This window comes from Artemia sp. Qi Xiang Cuo, chromosome 9 (genome assembly GCF_049724085.1).
Source record: "Artemia sp. Qi Xiang Cuo chromosome 9, ASM4972408v1, whole genome shotgun sequence".
Lineage (NCBI taxonomy): Eukaryota > Metazoa > Arthropoda > Branchiopoda > Anostraca > Artemiidae > Artemia > Artemia sp. Qi Xiang Cuo.
The window spans coordinates 18,101,827-18,127,349 of NC_142802.1; the positions used below are offsets into that span (position 1 = coordinate 18,101,827).

The window sequence follows — 25,523 nt, forward strand, 5'->3', positions numbered from 1 at the left end:
TAGTTCAACGTAGTTAAAAATTCCAGAAATTAGGTCTTTTACGATGATAACCCCCACAGCCCTCAGGGCAAGGGCTGCAAGTTATGCTCTGAGGGCATATAAGGTTATTATAGAAAGTGTTTTCACAGAGACTTCAAAAAGGGCTTCTTCGATTAGAAATTGTAAGACTTCTTGCCCTTTTTAATAGTCGAAAGCGATTGGAGGGCAATTAACACTCCTCTCACAGCCACCATTTTCCCAAACACATCCAATTTTGAGATAGCCATTTTGTTCAACGTAGATGAGAACTCTGGAAATTAGGTTTTTGAGAACTACAACCCCTTCTCCCCCTCGGTCGTCAAGGCAAAAGTTGTAAGGTATGCCCTGGGGGCATATAAAGTCATATATAGAAATATTGTCATAGAAACTTCAAAAAAGGATCATTCAGTTGAAAATTGAAAGGGCTAGTGCCCTTTTTAATAGGCTGGTCGAAACTGATTGGAGGGCAACTAACCCCCCTCTCATGCTCACCATTTCTCCAAACACATCCAATCAAAATTTTGAGATAGCCATTTTTTCAACGTAATTGAAAGTTCTGGATATTATGTCTTTGAGGATGATACCCCCTCCCCCAACCACACCCCTCAGGGCAAGGGTTGTAAGTTATGCCCTGGGGGCATATAAGGTTTTTATAGAGAGCGTTGTCACAGAAACTTCGAAGGGCTAGTGCCCTTTTTAATGGTCAACAGTGATTGGAGGAAAAATAACATCCCTCCCACGACCACCATTACTCCAAAAATATCCAATAAAAATTTTGAGATAGCCTTTTTGTTCTACGTAGTTGAAACTCAAAACGAGCAGAAATTAATCTGAGTAGGGTACTAAACGCTATACTTTCTAAAAGCCAGAACATAATTTCTACTTTACTGAAAAAAATACTTTTAAATGTTTTCACTTTTATAACTTTAAGAAATCAAAAATTAATCAATATTCTAAGGAATAAAAATCAGCATATGTATATTAAACCGACAGTGCACATATTTTAAGTAAATTCATTTGATTTTTTTCAGTAAAGTACAAATTATATTCTGGTTTTTAGAAAGCATTGGGCTTAGAACCCCACACAGATTAATTTCTGCTCGTTTTGAGTTTGACTTTTTTTAATTTCTGTTTGTTTTGGGTTTCATTTATTTATTGGTACTGATTTGTGGTAGTAGTATGCTTGGTCGATTGTTTGATTCTATTCTTGTTCATTTTTGGTTTAATGGAGTTCTTTACTTTTTTTTTTGAAAAACTTATTTTGTGCAAAAAGATTTTTTGATTAATTTCTAAACAAGACAATTTTTCGCCTGTTTCTTTTTACGATTCATTGTGGCTACAAAGGAGAGATTTTGCGCAACTAAGAAATCTTGGGAATTGTATAACAAACAAAAGGAAAATCATAGAAAATAGGGTTTTTCAACGATGCATAGACATAACATAGGTCTATGCATCATCTAGGTCTAAAATACTTTAAGGTAATTAAATAAAATTCGTCATCAAGCAAATGAAATTAAAGCATTGTTTGTTTATAATGGGCTTGAACCTCAAACAAAAGGAATTATCCGTATTAAGACAAACGCTTCATAGATGAGTTTTAGTAGAAACATGGCTATGCTAAACGCTGTTGAAGGCTTGAGTCTCGTTTTCATGTAATTACAACAAATGGAGTCGTTTTCCATTTGTTTATTTTTAAAGGAGAAGTGCTGAAAATATTTTGATGGAACAGGTTTTGCACTGTCAGCAGTGATGTTGGATAGAAAGGATGAAGATCATCCAGAACCAGTGACGGTGCTTAAGGCGCTGAATCTACTTTTCAGTTGCCGGGGCATTCTTTTTTACTGGGACAGAGAGCAGGCTTGTTGCCCAATCTTACAATAGCGGGAATCAAACCTTGGGCCTCGTATGACCAATCAGAACATCAATTCACTCTGCTAGCCCAGGGATGTAGTGGTTTTTAGCAAAGGAAACTTATTCTCAAATAAATGAAACTAAAAATATCATCCATCAAGAATTTTGTGAAGATATTGGTCTACAGACTGGCAGGGCCGGAATCCTGCTTTCATGCAATTATAGAAAATGAATTCGTCCTCGATTAGCGTTTTTTAATTGCTGGAAAAACTTGTGTGAGTTCAGCAGCAATATTGAGACAGGTAATGTTAATGTTAGTTAGACGCACGTACCGTGGTCATTGTTTAGTGCACATTTATCATAAGTCAAATAATGTTATGAATAAAATACGAAGAAGAAACGAAAGAACGAAGCAATACTTTCAACTTTACGGTAGAAGTAGAGAACTAATTTTCGAATCTTTCTATTCGCCATGAATGCAAACTATTTACGGCAAAGAATGAGGATTTTGTTAATAAGAACGTCATTTCAAATGGCAATATAATAAAAAAAAATATTTTGCTTTACATAAAATAAAGCGTTGGTGATATTCAGTCAGCCAATCGCTAATGTGAACTATTACGTGGTATGTAATGTTAGAGAATGGGCAATATAGCAGTTTCCCGAGTTAGTATAGGTAGAATCAGTCAGTTGGTTTTTTGATGCTCACGTAAGAGCATGTGTTTTTTTCCTTTTGCTTTGCGTTGTTTTGAAGCGAACGATTATATCTCATTATAGTGATCACGTGTTCTTAATAAATTACATTATAAGATAACAATCTTTAAACGAATTCTGGTAAGTAAACAATTTGTCTTACAGCTTGGGATCAAGTTGGAACTTTCCGGGAAAGCTTCACTTTTTTTAGGGCGTGACATCTGCCTTCTATTTCTTATACTGATGATTACATGGCTTAATTTCTGCTCGTTTTAGGTTTTAATTTAACTCTTTGTTTTTCTTTGACTGACTTTGTCTTTAGAGAATATTTTAAAATCATTTTTTGTTAATTTTACCAGTTTTATCATTTCCAAATTGTATTTACATACATGTAATTACATGCATTATATTTACAATAACTGATTATTTGCTGATTTTCAATTTTTCTGCTTACGAACTAAAATATTGGATTCTAATTAAAATTTGAACATTTAGTCAAAATGTTTCATTAGCCATAAGTTTGAGCCTGAATTTTTAAATAATAATTTTGCTGCAAAATTTTGGGTGGATGGGACGGGGAGATTTTTATTGATATAGATTGAAAATCTACTGCATTTTTGATGTTCTATAGGTAAGAAGCCGTCCTATAGACACTCTTGAATATAAACTTTATGCATGAAAATTTCTCGCGTTAAGAATCCATTTACAATGTTTCTTCCAAAATTCGTTGTTCTGATTAAGATCCCTTTAGTCCATGGGCGTAGGCAGGATTAGACAGCATATTGTCTAGGGGGGGGGCAGTCGATAGTGTGATGGAGTTTTATCAACTGCTTTTTCCAAACCATCTGCTTTTTCAGCCATATATAATGTAAATTTGAAGGTCTAGGGGGGAAGCTCCCCCCTCCCTACGCCCATGCTTTGGTCCTCTTCACTTGCCCTGAAAAACTCATGCCGATCGGAGAAAAACAATTTTAGTCCATTTGGGGTGTCAAGAATCAATATAACCTAATTATATTCAAGCTTTTTTCACCCTTTGGTTTGTTTTGCCTAGTGTGTATGCCCAGTAGGTAGCAAGTTTATCTGAGGCAAAAAAATAGGTCTGTTTCTGGGCATCACGAGTGAATATATAAATTGTTTTATGTAATGATTGTCTTCATTAAGGCACCCTGGTCCTTCTACAATTTATTTGTCAGTTTAAGTCAATCGGAGAGATTAGACTTTGTTAGACCAATTTCAGGCGTGACACATTCATACAAGCAAACTTCAAAATACTTTGTTTTTCTTGAAGTAAAGTCGGACCTGTCAACTCTATCTCTAGTGCTTGCTGTATTGCTTTTTATTTGGGTAGCTCAGACTTAAGACTGGGGTCATGAATAAGTTCTGTTTTGCATCATTAGCACATTTAAATTACATTAGCTAGAAATTATGTAATTTTTACAACGATAAAAAGTCTTATAGATTTTATTTGGGCAAATCCCAAGAAAATATTATGCCATTTTTTAGCGCCATAAGCTAATAAAACCTACTTTTTTGAAATTTAGCATCTTCATTAAGGCTCTCTTGGCTATATTTACGCGTAAGTTTAAAGTCAATTGGGAAATACCTGACTTTGACTTTGCTCCCTGACTAAATTTTTTTTTACTGTAGGATCCACCGGGTACAGGAAATTACAAATTTCAATATGCTTATGCAACAAAAAAGTCATTTTGACCATTTTCGGGCCCAATTTCTGGAGACACAGTACCTACAAACTAGATTATTTTGCAGAGCGGGTCCCTTTGGTCCAGGAAATTTTGCATTTACATTAAGGAGATAAGTTCCGAGCCAACCGGAAAAAGTTTGCTTTGCCCTTTTTTTAATCGGAGGAGGAGAAGTGTTTGTACCGTTTAAGAATGTATTCCTCTATGTCCAAGGACTTATGGCGTTAAACCTTCTGCTGATCCAGTGGCGGATCCAGGGGGGAAGGCGAGGGGGCGCCCCCCTATCATAGTCTAAAGTAGTTTAATTTACTTAATTAACTCAAGTTTGCGTTAATTAAACTTGCTCCTCCCGCACGTTTATCGGATCAACCGCTTTTGCCCCCCCCTAATTTTTTTTATCGGATCGACCTATTTTGCCCCCCCCCCCTAAGAAAATCATGGATCCGCCCCTGTGCTGATCAGGGACAACAATTATTTTGTATTTCTTAGAGGCCACAAGTCTCTCTCCTCCTCCAAAAAAACTCGTAGTATTCCCAGACCATAGACAGATCCCCGAAAGTTTTGAGCCAATCACATACCCATGATTGAACATCTCTTCTTTTTCCAATTTAAATTGCCAGATGAGCATTAGTTTTTCTTCCGTTCGTATTGGTATGGGAAACCCATTTAATTTACTTTATATTAAATATACTTTCACTTAGCTCACGTAACTTAGGCTACTTAGAAAATTAAATATTTTTCAACCTAGTGATAATCACTTGCATGGGTATACGTAGCTTCTTGTCCAGCGGGGGGGGGGGGAGCAGTCGATTCAGTGATGAAGGGCGGGGAGAGGAAGCTGAAGTTATATTGTCAGTTCACAAAACCTTACATTGCCAGCAAGTTCTATCATACCTATGAAATCTTTATTAATAAGTAATCACCAAAAATCATCAATAAGCTTCAGCATGAATCTTTTTGGATTAGAGCTAAATCTTTCTAAGACATTATGGATAAATGCTTCTTGTTTGACTTTTATTCTGTCATTTCGGCCCTTTATTTCAAACTTTTTCAACCATCTACCTTTTATCAATTGCTTTTTTAGCCATCTACCTTTTTTCAACTGCTTTTTCAACCATCTGCTTTTTCAGCCATATCTAGTGTAAACTTAAAGTTCTAGGGGAGACAGCCCCCCCCCGTATAGCCATGATCACTTTATATAGTTAAATTGAGAATAGTTAAATGATCACTTTAGAATAGTTAAATTGTAAAAAGTTGTTACGTAATTCTGAAGTATGAGTTAAATTGCATGATAAATTAGATAATACACGTGTTCCTGGCTGGTTTCCTTTTCTCTGGAACTTAATACCAATTATGAGTTTTGACAAGTTTCAGGATACTCTAAATCACAAAACTGGGAAGAATCTGGCTTCCTATACGTCTCCTTGGATTGTAATAAACTAGCCTAGTTTTATTCGTTGATAAAACTATTTTTAGGTGCTAGTGATCAGTGCATTATCAAATTGTAAAACTAACTGGTAGTTTAGATTTTCTTCAATTGCTAGAAGTGAAAACTGTGACATTTCATTCAGTTACAGAATATTGCTGTAAACGAGGGTATCAATTGACAAAAATATAGGGGAAGAAGGCAACATATATTTTTTTTTTAATCTAACAGAGACATTTTTTCCTTTCATTTATTAAAAAAAAAATTAAAGATGTTCGCTTAATCCTAAATATTATTTTTCAAAAAAAAAAAAACAGTACTTGTGTTTCAATGTGAAAGGGAAAATTTCAATGTGAAGGGATCCAAGTAAAATCCCATAACTTATGCTACTTAACTTTGGCTACTTACGAGAATGTGTATCAGGTATAATACCTATTTGTAAACAATTGACCACTTACTTTATTCACGACCTTTATCCCAGAGGCAACAGGAAAATTGTCATCGACAAAAGTATATTTACTGTGTTTTTGACTATTATGAGCAAAATTTTTGACTATTATGAGCAACGACGAATTGCCCGGGGAAAAAATACATTGAAGGCTTGAATGTTGCTTATGAAAGCCAAAGTTGGAATTTCTTAGGCCTACGTGTGACAGAAATAAACTCCCAAAGTAAAAGAAAAAGCTTATAATCTAAAATGTATGTTTCTATTGAGAAAAATTTCCCCAAGAAATTCGACAGATAATTTTCTATGAAAAGGTATTTATTTGGATGCACTGAATTTGTGATTTGGGTCATTCCTAGGTGTTGAATTCGTGATGACCGCGCAACATAGCCATCTATTTTTTTTAGAAATGAAAGCTTTATATTTGGCAATGACGTATGTTTTGAATCAAAGAAGAAATTAGCAAAATCTTTGAAAAATGTCTAATAATTTACAAACCATAAATATGGCCAACAGGTCAAAGATCGCTGCTGAAAGATATCTGACTGATATTTCTTCCAGGTGTTGCATCCCTGGATGTCCTACAGGTATGGATGTAAGGTTTTTTTTTTTAGTGTTTTAGGCTACTTATTATTTTTATGACCTGATTTAGGCCTATGTTTTGAATGAAAGAAGAAATTAGCAAAATCTTTGAAAAATGTCTAATTTACAAACCATAAATATGGCCAATAGGTCAAAGATCACCACTGAAAGATATCTGATAGATATTTCTTCCATGTGTTGCATCCCTGGATGTCCTGCAGGTGTGGCTATAAGGTTTCTTTTAGTGTAATCAGGTGGGTAAATTTTTTAACAGTTCATATTATTGACTTACAAATAAAGTAAACATTCCACTTGATGCCTTTTTTATGCTCTTTCCAAATATAATAATCATTAGCCTATTGCTGGAAATGAATTTATTATGTGTTATGACTGTATTATGTGTTGCTATGGCCCACAGGATTTTTGCAATAAATCTTATCCATCTATTAAGCTACTGCATAAAATTCTCATGGAATTTTTTTTAAAGAATTATCATTGAAGATTGGGACCTCATGGATTTTTTTTTTTATTAATCAGAAATGGAATAAGCCATAGTCTTGTCTCATATAGCATAAATTACTTACCATGAGCAACACTTATAAACAACAAAAACTATAAACTTTGTAATAAAACAAAAAAACAAAAACAAAGATACTCTACAACAAATATACACTTCATGGTCCTAGGTACTTCCTTTTGTAAAAAGAGGTCACAACTAATGTTGTTTTGAAATCCGCAAACATCATTCACCAGAACTACTTGGTCAGGTAATGTGTTCCATGATTTTACTAAACAATTTACAAAGTAATTCTGTCCAACTTTCCTTGATACCCTTGGCTGGTACAATTATAAAGAGTTCTGCCATGTAGATGGATAATAACCAAACTCAAAGAAATCTTCCCAAGACACATGGTCAATACCCTTTAGGATGCAGAAAGTGTTGACAAGATCCATTCTTTCCCTTCTGAATTGCAGAGATGGTGAGCTCAGGCTACTCAATCTCCACTCATAAGGTAGGTATTTCAGATAGGGGACAAATTTGGACACTTGTCTTTGCACCTTTTCAATCAACAGTGAATCAGATTTTCTAGTCAGATATAGTAGAAGAAGGATTTATTGAAAAAAAACAAAACATATCAACAAAAAAAATATTGCTTCCTCCCCTAAAAAGCAAGAACACTTGGCCACCAACACCACTAATACCATCACACTAAATAATAAATACAAAATAATATCATATAATATACCTCCTCTAGGAACATCATATCAACAAAACCTGCACAATAAATAAATCAATCAATCAGTCAAAACTCATATTCAGCAAAAAGCAGTTCCTTAATGATTTTTCTAAAAATATTGGGGTCACCAATAGTCTTAATATCACTATTCTAACTATTCCATTTCCGCATACCTCTATAAAAAACAGAAAAAACATGAATGGGAAGATATACCTCTAGGTACACAGAAGTCTGCGCTACCCCTTGTATCATGAGAATGGACAGTAGACCTAATGGACAATAAATCACCAAAACAATGAGGCTGAACATCTTGCTGCAGTCCAAAATTTAACCACAATACATAGAATTCACAAAGGCCTGCAGCCAGCAAAATTTTTAAAGTTGGGTAAATTTCTTGAACAGACATATGTGGAGATATACCGGCTAAAATTCTTACTGCATGATATGGTAGAACTCTTATTGGTTTTAAGATAGAAGAAAAAGTAGAGAGCCAAATACTTGAACAATAAAGTATATACAGGTGTATTTAAGAAAAATAAAGATGGCAAAGGACAGACTTGGGAAAACAATGTTGGAGTTTCTTCATTATACCAAGATTTCTTGCCAGAATTTTGCTAGTTAAAGTTACATGTTCCTTAAAACATAGAGTTTCATCTATTACAATCCCAAGGTATTTAAAAGAAGCAGTCTGTCTTATAACGCCATTGGGCATATCTAATTCCTTGATCCATGGGTAAAAGTTTGATGATTGCCAGAAAATAATAAAGTTAGACTTAGCCATGTTAATCCTTAATTTATTTACCCTCAGCCATGCTATAAGTCTATTAAGTGATTCCTTCATGGAAATCTGCAGCAGCTTTGCTGTCTTAGCTGTGCTAATGGCTGTTGTGTCATCAGCAAAAAGTGAAACTGTTTTATTAGTTGGGTTTACTGTTAGTTCATTTATTCTATAGCAAAAATTATTTAGACAATTTGGTAAATCATTAATAAATATCAAGAATAATATAGGACCGAGAACTGATCCTTGCAGAACACCTATTTCAATATGCTTTTTTTTGGGAGAAGAATCATTTAGTTGGACATACTGATAACAATTACTTAAAAAACTTCTTAAAAAAATTAATGATTTACCCCTCAAACCATACACCTTACACTTCTTAAGTAGAAGTTAATGATCCACAGTGTCGAAAGCTTTCATCAGATCTAAAAATATAGCACCTATTTTAAAACCTTTATCTAATACCTCATTAATAATAGTTGTCAAATAAATCATCACCTGTTCTGTTGTCCTTTTTCTATGGAACCCAAATTGTGTCTCTACCAGTAACTTATGATCCTCAAAAAACTCATCATTTCTAATACTAAAACACTTCTCTAAAACACAGGAAATGCTGGGTAAAACAGATATTGGTCTATAGTTTCCTGGGTCATTTTGAATACCACCCTTATGAACTGGGGTTATAGGCAACTTTAAAACAGTCTGGGAATTTTCCTTGACAAAAACACTCATTAATTAACCCACATAAAACTTCAGCTATAACAGGAAAAATACATTTAAGTGTTTTTAGAGTAATATGATTGCTACCAGATGAATTATTACACAACCCATAAATAATTTTTTTAATTTCATCAACTGTTAGAAGTCTAAGGTGAAGAGATACATCAATCAGTTCCCTCAGTAAGGACTCAAACGTTGGATCACCACTATCAGGTACAAAGGACATAGCTAAATTCAGACCAATATTCAAAAAATAACTCTGAAATTCATTGCATATGTCCTTTTCAGAATTCAAAGTCTTTCCCATTACACTAACTAATTCATCAGGTACACTATTTATTTTTAATCCAATCACTTCTTTTATTAATCCCCAGGTTTTCTTAGGGCATCCTTCAACCTCTTTAAGCTTTTTCTCAATATATTTCTTTTTTTCATTTCTTAAAATTGTATTCAACCTATTTCAATAAATTTTATATAATTGCTTATTTTCTTGTGTTGGGTTAATTAGTTGAGGTCTAAACAATTTATCTCTTACATTTATTTGCTTCAAAATTACAGGACTAATCCAAGGTTTTTTACTTGAATGCTTTCTATTAAACGGCTTCAATATGACTGCTTGACTTATCAAACTCTGCAACTTTTCATAAAATAAAACACACTTTGAATTTGCATCCTGAACTTTGCCTAGAACATTGTACCACTCCACCTTTTCTATATCATTTTTAAGTTTTACCATCACATTTTGACTGATCACTGGAATCCTTGATTTTTTGCCTTTAACCACCTTTGTTACAGTTCTAAAGCTAGCTGAAACTCTAAAGTGGTCAGATACATTGTTGATAAGGACCCTGGGAAGACTCAAGGGTACATTAGAAAGGATGTTATCCAGAAGCTTAGCTGATGTTCCTGTAATTCTTTTAGGGATATTTATACAAGGATGAAACCCATTAGATAAACTTCTATTAACAAATTCAGTGCTAGCAGATGACTGATCTATAAGTTCAATATTAAAATCCCCCATAATAAAACATGGCATAGAGGTAATCAGAAGTTTCATTAATTGTTCTTCAAATAGTTCCATAAAGTCTTGGAGCAGGCTCTGTGGAGGTCTATATACTACAACAATACAAAAGTTCAAATTCTCTCTAGTTATATGTAGAACAAAACACTCACAAACTTTCTCTCTGTATATTGTAAGATCTTCTCTTATTGAAACCTTATGATCAGCCTGAATTTAAGCTGCTAGGCCTCCATGTTGGTAATACTCTTGATTCCTTACATATAAATTATAACCAGGGATATGTAGTAATTGCGAGTTATTATCATTTAACCACATTTCAGTTAAAGCAATCACCTGAAAGACATTAGTATTTATTAATTCCAATAAAAAATCATGCTCATAATTCAATCCCTGACAATTCAAATGAAAAATGTTAAGGCCAAAATGGCCCCTATCACAGTACAAGGGTAGTGCCCCTTCTTTAAAAATATACCTTGATGGTTCATTTGTGAAAATCTCAGTAGCATTAATATCCAAATTTCTATTTATTCTTTCATCAAACTGGCTGGAAAAATCAACCCTTTGACTTTCAATTTGCAGGACATTGCTCTTTCCAGGAGGTAAAACAATATCTCTAACCATCATCAATAAAAGTTAATGTAGGCCTATGTGACAGTAGTGGGTGGTGGTGGCAAAAAAAATCATTATCTACTAAACATATATCTAGACCTAGATAAAAACAAAAAAAATAACAAAATATATTCTGTCAAAGCAGACATGAGAAACAAAAATTAAACAAAACAAATAAACAAACTGGTCAATATGTATACGCATATCAACTCCCAAAATAAAACTCAGTGGGCTGAGTTTTATATAACCTTCATAATTAATAACTTTTCATATATTCTCTAAAAAAAAATAAAAATTCCCAAACACTATAAATAACTAGCTCAAACCACTATTTACATTTTTAACGCTTTGAACCATTCAACCTTTTCAACATTACCTGCAGATTTAAAAGAAAAAACTGGCAGTACCACGGGTGGTATCCAGCACTCAACACCTCTCTCCATCAAATATTGTCTTTTCACCACCAATTCCTTTCTAATTTGGTGCACCTCTCTACTAACATCATCACTAATAAAAACTGGTTTTCCAAACTGCAAGTCCTTTCCTCTTAATTTCTTTGCATTTTTCATTATGCTGTATTGGTCCTTATAATCAGTAACTTTGATTTTGATAAAGTTACTTGCATGTACCACTGAAAATGGAGGAATATTCTTCACTTCCATTTCTAATCCCTCATTCAGCACTCTTTTAATGGTATTTTTTGCATCTGACAATGAATCAGTCCTCACATTCCAAAACAATATGTTGTTTTTTCTTTCTGTATGCTGCAACACAAGAGACTGATTTTCCATCTTAGACTTCAAACTATCTACCCAATTATTTGTTACTCTTGCATCACCTTTCACACGCGTGCATCTCTCTCCCGATTCCCAAACAGTTTTCTGTATATTTTACATATCAGTCTGACGCTATGAAGGGACTCTCTAATTTCTTTTACGTCTGATTATAAAGTTTCCAACAGCTTCCAAATTCTTATAATATTTTCTGTATTTGTTTTCTCACATTCTTGTCATAAGCATTTGCCACTCAAATCCAGAATAGAATCTTCCAGCAAAGGCCTTTTCTTCCCTGTTAGAGTTTTTGGGGTTGACATTAGGCTTTCATTTGATTTATCACCACTGTCATTACCACCATCAGTTTTTACTTTCTTATCATTCTCTTTCTCCCCCTTCCCATGGACGATTACGGCAAAATAGATTTCCAAAAAAAGGCAATCTTCAATCAATATATGCCACATGGTTCAAAAGTTCTTTATATTTTCATATTTACTGTGACATTCAGTTATTATTTATTCATTCATTTCACTGGCCACTACTAAAACACTTTATTAACTATATTAATGGAATGATTGCATAACCACAATCTTCAAAATACAGGTAAAGTTTTTTCAAGGTCATTTGTTACTTGTGTAATCATATATTAGCTTAACATATTTCTTTTATTCCACGCAAAAATTAATAGGTTCCTTGTCCAGGTTTATCACAGGTAAACAGGTTATCTGTGAGATGTAATTTATCACATGTAAACAGGTAATTTGTGAAATGTACTTTTTATTTAAGATGTTAACTGTCCAAAGACTGAATGAAGACTGAAATGAGCAGTATACCACACAGATGAGCAGTATTCAACAACAAGGTGCACCATTGTCTTATGCAATGTGGTAAAACTTCTTAGGTTAAACCTTCTGAAAGCCCTTTTGACACAAAGCAAACCATAGTTGGCCTTATGCAAAACAGCTGATGCTTGCTTATCAAACCTCAGCTGATCATCAAAAATAATACCAAGATCCCTAATAGAGTTAACAGGGCACACCAACACATCACCAATGAAGTACCAGTATGCCACTTCTTTCGTGAAGTAATGCATCACATGACATTTCTTCTTGTTAACAAACATAGAATTTAAATTACACCATTTGAACAATATTTCCAAATCTCCCTGTAGAAGTGTCACATCAACCAGGGAGATGACACCTCTGTATAGCTTTACATTGTCTGCAAAAATTTTAATGGTGCTGTGTTGGATTACCTGTGGTAAATCATTTATAAATAAACAGAATAAAACTGGTCCCAGGCAGCTACCCTGAGGGACCCCACTTAGAACTCCACACCCTTCAGATAGTGCCTAGCTTCACTTTCTGTGTTCAATTAGTTTGGTAATCCTTAATCCAAGTCCAATCCAATCCCATACTTTTGACATTTTTGCACCAGCAAGGATATCAAAACCTTGTTGAATGACTTGCAAAAATCAATATAAATACAATCAAACTTTAGGCCCAAATCAGCCATCTTTTGAAAATCATTGATTACTTCTGTTAACTGCGTGTTACACAATCAATTTTTCAAAAAAAATGCTGTGCCATGCTCCACAATTTATTTTTTCAAAATAATTTTGGATCCAATACACAATTACTATTTCCATAATTCTCAAAAAAATCAACATGTTCAAGATAGGGCAATAATTCACAAAATCTAACCTTGGTCCAACCTTATGAAGGGGTTTTATGGCTACCTTTTTCTATGCACCAGGGCACTTACCAGACTCCAAACCAAGATTAAAAAGAAATGCGAGTGGAGCCGCTAAAGAAGAAGCCAGCTCTTGCATAATAACATTTGAGACACCATCTATATCAGGGGCTTTATCAACAGAAAGCTTGCAGATAATTTTTTGGACAAGCTCAGGCGCTACATCAGAGTCATCATATTGTGACTCATTCTGTAACACAGAAGCTTCTGGTACCAGTGATAAGCTAGATATCTTATGGGTAGCAGGATTAACAAAATCAGATGAAAAGGCTTTGTTAAAAATAGCTGCTTTTCTTTTATCATCATCAACAGTTTTACCAGTGACTGGGTCATTGAAGACCATGGATGATGGCAACTGCTCTTTTTTGCCCCTATTCACATACTTCCAATACCTTTTTGGACAACTTTGTGCGCAACTAATTATTGACAATTCCACAGACTCAGTGTGTGACTGCAGGAGTTTCATACCTCCTCTAGTTGACCTGAAATAGAAAACTTGATACCATTTGCAAAAAAAATTTGTTTACTTTCTTTGATAGCTTGGATATACTTATGCTATTTTAATTTGGTTAAATTTTAAGAGTAGAAGTAGCCCTGAAAGTTTGAACATAATACCCTCAGTTGTTCTTGGGATACTGCTGAGATGCCTTATTGGGAATTAGCATTAACACAGCACATTTTGATTTAATCTTATCAATGTTTACTATAAAAATGTCAAGGCTTCCAATAAGTTTTCAACTATTAAAAAGGGCACTAGGCCTTTCAATTTCCAATTGTATGAGCCCTTTTTGAGTTTATACAACAACACTTTCTATAAACACCTTATATGTCCCAAGAGTATAAATTACAACCCTTGCCCTTAGGGCTGTGAGGGGGTTGTCATCCTCAAAGACCCAATTTCCAGAACTTTCAACTATGTTAAATATAATGGCTATCTCAAAATTTTGATTGGATTTGTTTGTGGAAATGGTGAGTTTGAGAGGGGCATTAGTTGCTCTCCAATCACTTTGAATTATAAAAAAAGGCACTAGCCCTTTTAATTTCCAATCAAAGGAGACCTTTTGAAGTTTCTATGACAACACTTTCAATAAAAATCTTATATGCCCCCAGGGCATAACTTTCAACCCTTGCCAAGAGGGCTGAGGGCAGGGGGGTTGTCTTCCTAAAAGACCTAATTTCCAGAAATTTCAACTACATTGAAGAAAATTGCTATCTAAAAATTTTGATTGGATATGTTTGGGGAAATGGTGGGCGGAGGAGAGGAGGGTTAGTTGCCCTCCAGTCACTTCTGACTACTAAAAAGACACTAGCCCTTCCAATTTCCAATTGAATGAGCCCTTTTTGAAGTTTTTACAACAATGCTTTCTATAGAAACCTCATATGCCCCCAGGGCATAACTTACAACCCTTGACCTGAGGGCTGTGGGGGGAGTGTCATCCTCATAGATACAATGTCCAGATCTTTCAACTACGTTGAACATAATGGCTATCTCAAAATTTTGATTGGATGTGTTTGTGGAAATGGTGGGCGTGAGAGGGGGGTTAGTTGCCCTCCAATCACTGTTTACCATCAAAAAGGGCACTATCCCTTTGATATTCCAATTGAACGAGCCTTTTTCGAAGTTTCTATGACAACGCTTCCTATAAAAACCTTATATACCCCCAGGGCATAACTTACAACCCTTGCCCTGAAGGCTGTTGGGGAGTGTCCTCCTCAAAAACATATTTCTATGTGGAAATCAACTTTGCTGAACAAAATGGCTATCTCAAAATTTTGATTGGATGTGTTTGGGGAAATAATGGGCATGGAAGGGGTGTTAGTTGCCTTCCAATCACTTTCCACTAATAAAAAGGGCACAAGCCACTCCAATTTGCAATTGAATGAGCCCTTTTCGAAGTTTGTACAACAACTCCTTCAATACAAAGTGCCCTGGTCTAAAAGCAAAAAATAAATAATACATTGTGCCAACATCGTTATTTACCTAGGCAGCCCTATTTTGCTGCCTATGGCAAGTCCAACCAAACGGTTGCAACACCCAATTTATCTGTATATGATCGCTGAGCAACGCAACAATCAATAGGTTGGCACAACCGTTATTTTTAGTATGGCTTTGGAAGAAATATAGGCTAGTGGGTATATGTAAAAAATTAAGTAATAAAACTGTTGTGGCTAAAATTTGGAGAAAAAAAAGGATTCTGTTGATATTTTAATAGTCAACTAAAGGAATAACTACATAGAATATGATAGCCTAATTTTTCTTTTTTAAAAGATGCTTTTGTACTAAGTTATAATTTATGGTAATTTTAATAATTGAAATTACTAATTAAAATTTTAAAGCAACCTAACTAATACTTTAAAGTGGGTAATCTTGAATACTTTTGATGGTATCCATATTAATGCAAAGCTTATATTTATGGCAGTTTTTGTCCTTTGCTATAAGAATCAGGAAAGTTAGAGCTCCAAGATGATTTCTGCTGTTTTTTGCAAACGTTCCTTATTTTCAAACTTTGCGCCTGCTAAGGATTAGCAGGTGATTTCTTAAGCGATATTTGATTTCTCTTAGACATTATTTAGGGTTATTTCCTGCCTAATTTGAGTATGGTGAGTGCCACAAGATACTTAGTAGCACTATTACTTACTTGAAGTACTTTTGCTTATGGCTCATTAAGACACATAGTTCTTTTCATCAAACTACGTTGATGAAAAGAACTAAACACATAGCTATGCATATAAATTCTAGCACCTGCACAATGCAAGTTTTTGGGGGAAGGGGAGGGAAATATTTTTTTTTCAAAAAAAAAAAATTGTCTAAGTTTAGACAAGGAATAGGTACTATTTGAAAGATAAAGATGGCTTTAAAGGATTGTTTGTCTGTTATTTCAAGCAAATTTATGGTCCTATGTCAATTCTAAATTCTTCATCAACCTTCTTAAGACCATAGGCGGGTGTGCCTTGTTAGCCTCTCATTACAGGCAATCTAATGGTCTTATGTCAATATTTGAATTCTTGGTCAGCATGCCTGAGACTCTAGGCAGGCATGCATTTCCAAAAACTAACAAATAAGTATGTTTCTAATAAGAGAGTCATGCATACTCCTGCCATTTACCCGTGCCCCAACCATTTAAACATTTGCCTCTCAATTACTTGGACTATCTGTCTTGGCTCTTCTCTGTCAACAATTAGCCATGTCTTGATGCAACCTTGATGTCGCCTCCAAATGGGGTGAGAAGGGTTTATACAGAAGAATTTAAATGAAATTGGGAAGGAGCAGGAGCGTGCACTGCTATATTGGCCTCCGATGGCTTGGTGCTACAATAAGTGGCTAGTAGTAGAAGTAAAGATTTAAATTGTAGATTTTTTTATTTGAACTTTCTAAACAGTTCTTAGTTTCTAATTAGTCAAATTTAACTGATTAGTCTAATTAGTCAAATATACAGGTCTTACCTTCTAATTAGTCACCTTTAGCAAAAGGATCACCATGTACACTTTTAGACTCATTCATTTGAGTCTTTAGGGTAAATATTAATAGCTCATGTTTCTATGATTTACAGCCCTTAGGGCTGTGAGGGGGTTGTCATCCTCAAAGACCTAATTTCCAGAACTTTCAACTGCGTTAAATAAAAGGGCTATCTCAAAATTTTGATTGGATGTGTTCGGGGAAATAGTGGATGGGAGAGGGGGGTTACTTGCCATCCAATCACTTTCAACTAGTAAAAAGGGTACTAGCCATTTCAATTTCCAATCAACAGCCCTGAGGAATGTGGGAGGAGTGTCATCCTCAGAAACAATTTCTAGACTTTTTAACTATGTCAAACAAAATGGCTACCTCAAAATTTTGATTGGATGTGTTTTGGGATATGGAGGGTGTGAGAGGGGTGTTAAATATCCTACAATAACTTTCAACTATTAAAAACGACAGAAGCCCTTCTAGTTTCTAATCAAATGAGCCCTTTTTGAAGTTTCTACAACATCACTATCTCTAAAAACCTTACATGCCCCCAGGGCATAACTTACAACCCTTGCCCCAAGAGCTCTGAGGGCGTTATCATCCCCAAAGACCTAATTTCTAAAACTTTTTAATACGTTCAACAAAATGGCTATCTAAAAATTTAGATTGGATGTGTTTGGGGGAAAGGTGTGAGAGGGGGACTAGTTGCCCTCAAATCACTTTGGACTATTAAAGAGGGTACTAGCCCTTTGAATTTCTAATCAAACGAGCCTTTTTTGAAGTTTCTATGACAACATTTTCTATAAAAACTTTATATGCCCCCAGGGCATAACTTACAACCCTTACCTTGAGGGATATGAGGGAGTGTCCTCCTCAAAAACATAATTTATATCTGGAAATCAACTATGCTGAACAAAAAGGTTATCTCAAAATTTTTATTGGATGTGTTTGGGAAATTGTGGGTGTGGAAGGGGTATTAGTTGCCCTCCAATCACTTGACTATTAAAAGGGCCCAAGCCACTCCAATCTCCAAAAGAATGAGCCCTTTTCATAGTTTCTATGACAATTCCTTTCATACAAAGTGCCTGGGTCTAAGACAAAGAACCAAAAAAATAAATAACACATTGTGCCAACATTGTTCTTTACGGAGGCAGCACTATTGTGCTGCCTATGATTCATTTTTTTGAGAATATCTTGTAGTAACCTTGTCAAAATTTTTGACAATATCTTGTAGTAAACTTGTCATAATTTTTTTACAGACAGCAACAGGCCCTGTTGAAATATAGGTGACTCTGTCAAAATTTCACTGAATATGTAAATACTGATGAGAAACAATTGGTGTCAAGCAGTAGCGTATCCAGGGGGGCCGGAGCGGCTCGGGACCCTCCCCCCCGAAATTTCTTTTTTTTTCAAGTGCCAATATAGTAAGTTCCGAAATATTCACGCTTTTAAGTTATTTGCAACACCCGTTCCTTTTTTCATTTCTTGTTAAATGGCTATCCATTTCTCCGGCAAGCTTATATCATTATTTTATCATCAAACGTGCAATCACCTCCTGTAATCAAACAAGATGTCAAGAAATTTTTCTCACTATTTAACCCCCGCAGCTATAAGCACTAGCTTCTCTGCAATGAATAAATTGCGATAAAAAATTGGACTAAGAGGCGATAGTTCATTCAAACGCTGCTATAATTCCCGTGTAAGCTAAGAATTTAAACGTGACGGTCAGGTGAGAGTAAATAAATAAAATGAAGCGACACCATCCCAGCATTAAGCATTTCTTAAAGCTTGCAAAAACCAGCAATGACGGTAAGGAGTTTACTACTATTCTGACAATAGTTTGTATTTAGTGGGTTTTGAATCACGCATGTGTCACTTGTAATTAAAATGCAATTCCCAATTTAGATTGAACACAACCAAAGCTAAAACTAAATTTGGAAATCTTCTCGTAAGAATTTTTCTTATCTATGATTAATTAAAGGAAACAGTGAAAATGATCATTATTTGGGTTGGATCAAACTTTCTTGAAGCTTAATCTTTTTCTAGAGCCCAAAATAGGATTATTACTAGTTCATTCATTTTATATTCTATTTCTTGCGTAACTATGAACATGGTTAATTTTGGAATGCCTTCATATTCCCGTATTTCCAGAAACAAAAAGTAGAATCCCGCAAAAACGGTAATTTTACCGCGTGAATTGATCATTTAGAGCCGTTCCAGAATTTTTAGCCGTGTCTCTAAAATTTAATACTTTTGAGGGGGAAAGCAAACTTTGACCTACCAAACAAGTCATGTACGCAAATAATTTAATGATCAAAAGTTAATTGTTTTCAGTTTTTACGAGTTTTACGAGGAAAACGAGTTTTTGCGACCATTAGTAAATCAGGAGAAAAAATGTTCCGATTATGATTTAATTGCCAAAATTGATTTGTGTCCAGGAACAGCGAGATAAGTGGTTAAATGAGTCTTTTAATTATTCAAGAGCAATCTTTGAAGCCTTGAAACAGTCGGGTAGAGAGCATTTTCTTGGCACTTTACTGTAAGGTCACACTACATGATGCTCCAACTAGCGCTTTCGTGTGGAACTAATCACATATTTTGTCATTTGAATTCAACAATATTCAGAGTATTTCAATATTGAAAAGCATATAGATCATATAAAATCGACATCTTCAGAATGACTGGACATTTTGCTGAATAGGCAATCGTGCGGAAAACGCAGCGTTCCCAAATTACTAGATTTTTTCTCTAGATCCTATGTTTTGAAGGAATGAAATTCGGCACGCCTGTTGACCCGGGTCTTGTGTCACACGTAAAAATTTTTTAACCCAAAACTTAGAAACTCGGACTAGCACAATAGTTCACCAGTTTTGGTTTTGAAGAATATAATAATGTAGAAAATGGAAATCTAACTTTAAAATATAGATAATATCTTCAGTCCTGCTTTAAGAAAATATAGGGTTTGGCAAAAATAAGCTACTAATCTTTGCACCGTTTTTGTATGTTTTTCCAAGAAGCTTTGGATCTAAAGCTGAATTGATATCTCTGTGTTTTTTATTTCCTGTCCATTAAAGACCAAGATATTTAATAGAACTATGATTAATTATGATTTATCTAATAATTTGTAATTCACACTATCTTTTATTCTGGTATTTTACTTTTTGGTTATTTCTTTTAGTCTTTTTCATTTTAGACTTGGATTTTGGGGATGACAGTAGTACCTCTGCTTCTAGTAGTATTGACTACATTATGAGCGGTGTGGATGCTTCTTGCTCGAAGGGCTCAGATATGACCGAATTTCACCAGCCAACTGAACAGGATTCTGCAGACTCGTCCTGTGTTCTTTCAAACTTTGATATTGACTTGTATGTCAGAAAACCAGCTCAAAAAGCTTTCAGACAAAGGAAACTACAATCTGTCAACTAGTCACTTCTAGCCGAACCAGAACATTCCATTTCATTCGAAAGCATTTATCGAAAAGGGAAAAACGAAAGTTCGATCCTTTCAGTACTCCTTGTTACAAACTTTCCCAGAATGGTTGGTCTTCAGTCCATCTTGTATGGGTGTCTTTTGTGCAAAATGCGTTTTATTCGCTTGTCAAGCTGCTGGGAAGGGTAGCCATCAGGTTAAAGGCTCTTTAGTCTCGAAACCATACACAGGACTCCTGGATTTCCTTTCAGACATGCGGGCGCATCAGAACTCTGGTTACCATCTTGATTCAATGATTAGCGTCGAAAGCTTTGTCTCCGTTTATGAAAATCAAACTAGGAGCATTGTGTCTGCTATATTGACTGCAGAGGCTGAAATAAAAAAGAAAAATCGCTAAATTCTAACACCAATTCTGCGCGCGGTCCTTTTTTTGCGGGCGGCATGAGTTACCTCTGCAAGGAAACAAAGAGGAGAGTAAACTATGCGACAAAACTAACGTAAATGAAGGCATTTTTCGTGGTGTTTTGCATTTAATGGTAGAGAGTGGAGAGCAATGTCTAAAATAACACTTCGAAAAGGGCGCAAAACATGCGCATTATATATCTCCCATCATTCAAAACGACCTGATCGATTGTGCCGCGTCCATTGTTGTGCCAAGCATTGTGAGTGATGTAAATAGTTCAGTAGCATTTTCAATCCTTGCCGACGAGACTACAGACATTTCCAATAAGGAACAGTTAGTTCTTGTAGTCAGATACTACAATGAAACTCGTGCTTTACTTGAAGAGCGGTTTCTCGGGTTTTCTGTTTACGGAAATCTCACCGGCTCTGCAGTTGCGGAACAAATCATTGGCCAATGCATTGCGTTTGGCTTAAAAATGAAGAAATTTGGTGGGGTTGGTTTTGATGGGGCCAGCAACATGTCAGGCTGCTATTTTGGTGCACAGGCAGAAATTAGGAAAAAATATCCGCATGTGATCTACACCCGCTGTGCATTGCACAGCTTAAATTTGGCTTTATGTAAAACTAGTAGGGTAGGACTTGTAAGGTCAACCTTTGCTACTATTCAGCAGATTATATCATTTTTATCATCGTCACCCAAAAGAACAAATATACTTATAGAAGCGATTGCTGTTGTTTGTCCCAATAGTCCTGTGAGAAAGCTTGTGAAGTTGTGCAAAACGAGATGGGTGGAGCGTCACGATTGCATTTTAGTTTTTATGTCTTTGTATTGTGCGATTATCTCCGTGCTTGAGGAAATAGTTGGTAGCATACGGTACGATTCGGAAGTTATTTCAAAAGCGAATACGTTGGTTTCAGAAGCAACCGAATTTAGTTTTATGTTCACGATGGCTATGCTAGAGTTTGTAAGTGCCATAATGCTCTCTGTCTCTAAGGCGCAGCAAGCCAAAGATTTAACGTTAGTTCAGGGCTGTCAACATATTAAAATAAGTTTAGACACTTTACTGCAGTCAAAACAAAATCATTTTGAAACAATTTTTCAGAAAGCCTTTGAGCTTGCACAAGAGGTAAATGTGGCTCCGGCTGTTCTAAGGTCTATCCGCCGAAAGTCCATCAACGATAATGAGTCCATCAAGGTTTTTTATCGCGAGTCATTGTTCGAACCTTACTTTGCTTCACTTATTGAAGAACTTGATCAAAGATTTTTTTTGCGATCAGGAGGCATTTTTTTGCATCACAGCAGCAACATTTAAAGAAATTTAGAAATAAATTTCTTGTGATTTATTATCTCGATTTATCAGTAGTTGTACCGAACCAATCGTGCTCAAAATCCTCCTCAGGGCCATACTGTGGTGTTTCTTTTGTGGATGTTGAAGTTTTCCCCACAGTGGCGTGCAGACGGTCTGTTATCATAGTATTATCCTTTCTTGTTTTATTTTAAAGCTTATTCCAATAGGCAATGCATAGAACTCCTCCAAAAACAAAGTCCCCCCAGATCCCACCCTAAATACCAGTGAAATTGATACCCATATTGGCTGTCAAGCTCATTATCACAAAGTTCACATGATAGCTCCAATTCTGAGAATAGGACAATGATCAGTGTAGGGGCTAATGCCACTATAAATGATGATAATGGGTATCAAGAGGTCCTTTCTAGAAGCTCTAAAAAAAGGAAAAAAATCTCCCCAATCAAAAGTATTTCCCCTCTCCCCGCCCAAGATCCTCCCTCCCAAAACTTAGGAATTTACCTTAAAATTTCTCCTAATACCCCCTTTGAAATAAAAAAGATTACTGCAATAAGTGTTGCAATTTTCAAATTGCAACTATTATTGCAACAATAATTAATATAAAATCCCTTCTGAATATCTCAATTAATGCATCTAAATGGAACCAAAAACAATCCCCAACAAAAATAGTAGTTTATAATGTTCTCCCAGAAATACCCATTCAGGAGTTAAAAGAAGGGCTCTCAGATAGGGCTGGCAACACAATCCCAGTTGAAGATGTTACCCAACTTGGTAAACCTAATTCTAATGGCCTAAAAACAAGTAGATCTTTCTTATTTACACTGAAGGAAAAAATTAATATCCCAGAAAAATTATCCCTATTTGGGCAAATCAAACCGCACAAGGAATACAAACCAAAGCCCATCCAGTGTCAGAAGTGTCTCAAACTGGAACACTCAACAAACAAATGCAATGAGATTCTCCTAGCGTGTAGTAATTGTAAAGCATCCCATCCTAAAGAGTTGACAACTTGCAACAACACCCAGCCTACATGTATCAATTGCAAAGGCCTACATGAATCTACCAATAAATCACTATGCCCTGTATATAAGAAAAGAGCACTAACACTCCAAACAGCAACTGAGAAGGCCATTCCCTACCCCTTTGCAGCTATGGAAGCAAATGCTGCCCAACCATGCCAAATAAAGCCCATAATGAAACCAACCAAAACCCCCAAGTAAAATGCCCCCAATGCATCAAGTACCCCGTATAAAACACCATCCTCTAATCCCCCTAGCTCACACCCCTATCAGAAAGAATCACCAAGTCAACAAGCCTCCTTGCCCAGTGAGATGAGGTCAGCCTGGCCCCCCTCCCAAGAAGAAACAAACCAGAAACACTACCAGGAATTACTCCCTTAACTGACAAACAGGATGCACAACCAAACATGCAATTCCCAAATATATGCTTATTCATTCTAAACTGTAATTCAGTTCAGGCCATGAATATACATCAACTACAGAAAACAAAAATCATTGCAGAACTGGCAAATATCTACATCCCTGATGATATGCTCGTTCAAGCAAAAAAAGATCTTGCTTTACTATTAACAAAGCTGAACATTGATACACAGTCACATGAAAAATAAATCAACAACACAACACATCAATACTCCAGTGGAACGTAAGATTACTCACTGAAAATAAGCTAAATGAACTAATATCTTTTACGAATAATAATTCCATCAATATTGCTTGCCGCCAGGAAACTCATTTAACCCAAAATCAACAAATTAAGTTTCTGGGATATACTATCCTGAGAAAGGATAGATCATCAGAGAGAAAAGGAGGTGGAGCAGCCTTAATAGTTAAAAATAATATAAAATTCTGTGGCATCAACTTTCCAGATTTTGTAAATGATGTTGATGTAATTGGTATCAGTGCTTGGCTGAATAATACAAAAACTTACATAATAAGCTTTTATAACCCTAATGGCTAAACTACAGATGCCATGGATTTCTTTAGCTATATAAATAATTGTAATATGTTAAAAAATATCATTATTTGTGGAGACTTCAATGCCCACAGCCTTTTGTGGGGGAATAAACCAGCAAACAAAGCTGGTAAGTTCATTGAGCTTATGACTTCAAATAATATTGAATTAGCTGTTGCTACCCCTCCAAACATGAATACATGTTTCAACCCCAAAGTTGGCAGCTTCTCTACAATTGACCTACAAATTGTGTCATTAAATATTTTGAATAAAATTTATATAAATAAAATTGATAGTCTATGTACTGACCACTTTGCTATAGTTTGCTCCCTAAACGAACCTGCTGAAACCCTATCACATAACTCCAAATATATCAACATTAAAGTAAATTGGCCTATGTTCCAAAATAAGCTAAATGATGAAATTACATGTTTCACCCAAAAGTCATGCATATCAAACACAACAGTTGACAAACAAGCTGAAGTTTTGGCATCCTTACTAATAAATACAGCTAATCCGGCTATCCCCAGGACAACACCCAAGAAAACCTTCACTAAACACATTCCCAAAGCATGGTGGACAAAGAAGTGCCAAAATAAATGGAGAACAAAAAAGGCAGCTAGGAGAACATTCATAAAAAAAACATCACCTACTACATATTAAACAAAATTACAAGCAGAATCTAATCTAAAAAGGACTATAATAAATGCTAAATATAACTACTGGAATAATTTAGCAAATAATCTCTCCAGAGAAACACATGAGCCAATTATACGTAAAGTCATAAACCACATCTGTGGGAAACAGACTTCCCCCAACCCACTCCTCTTTGAGCTTATACATGGTAATACCCATTATGACAATGATAATGAAAAAGTTAAGCTATTTGCCACTCTTTTTGTTAATAAGCTAACATCAAATAATTGCAGCAAAATGTCCCCTATTCCTATGAATCCAAGTTACCAACCACGCCCAGGATCCGAGTATATAACCAGCCCATTTTCAATCCAGGAAATGAATAATGCAATACATCATATTAGGACCAAGACTAGCGGCAGCTATGACAATATACACCCTACATGGATAAAGAATCTCACCCCTTCATTCAAACAGGAATTTCTAAATTGTTATAATCATCCTTGGGCATCTTCTATGTTCCCCAATATATGGAAATGTTCATCCCTCCTACCAATCCTAATGAAAAATAAACCCAAAAATAACCCTGAGTCTTATAGGCTCATAATGATTACTCCTGTGATAGGTAAAATAATGGAGAAAATGATATATCACCGACTCCTCTGGTTTGTTGAAAAAAATAATATGATCCCTCACACTCAAACTGGTTTCAGGAAACACCACT

At 35.4% G+C, this 25,523-nt stretch overlaps 1 protein-coding gene across 1 annotated transcript in view; it reads left to right on the forward strand.

Annotated features, from left to right (window-relative positions):
* Positions 1-6,580: 6,580 nt before the first annotated feature.
* The window catches only part of LOC148948388 (uncharacterized), a 41,364-nt gene continuing 22,421 nt past the window's right edge, over positions 6,581-25,523 (forward strand). Inside the window, exon 1 of the mRNA XM_089093906.1 lies at positions 6,581-6,720. Coding sequence (XP_088950032.1) covers positions 6,612-6,720 — 109 coding nt within the window. The 5' untranslated portion in view covers positions 6,581-6,611. The remainder of the gene's footprint in view (positions 6,721-25,523) is intronic.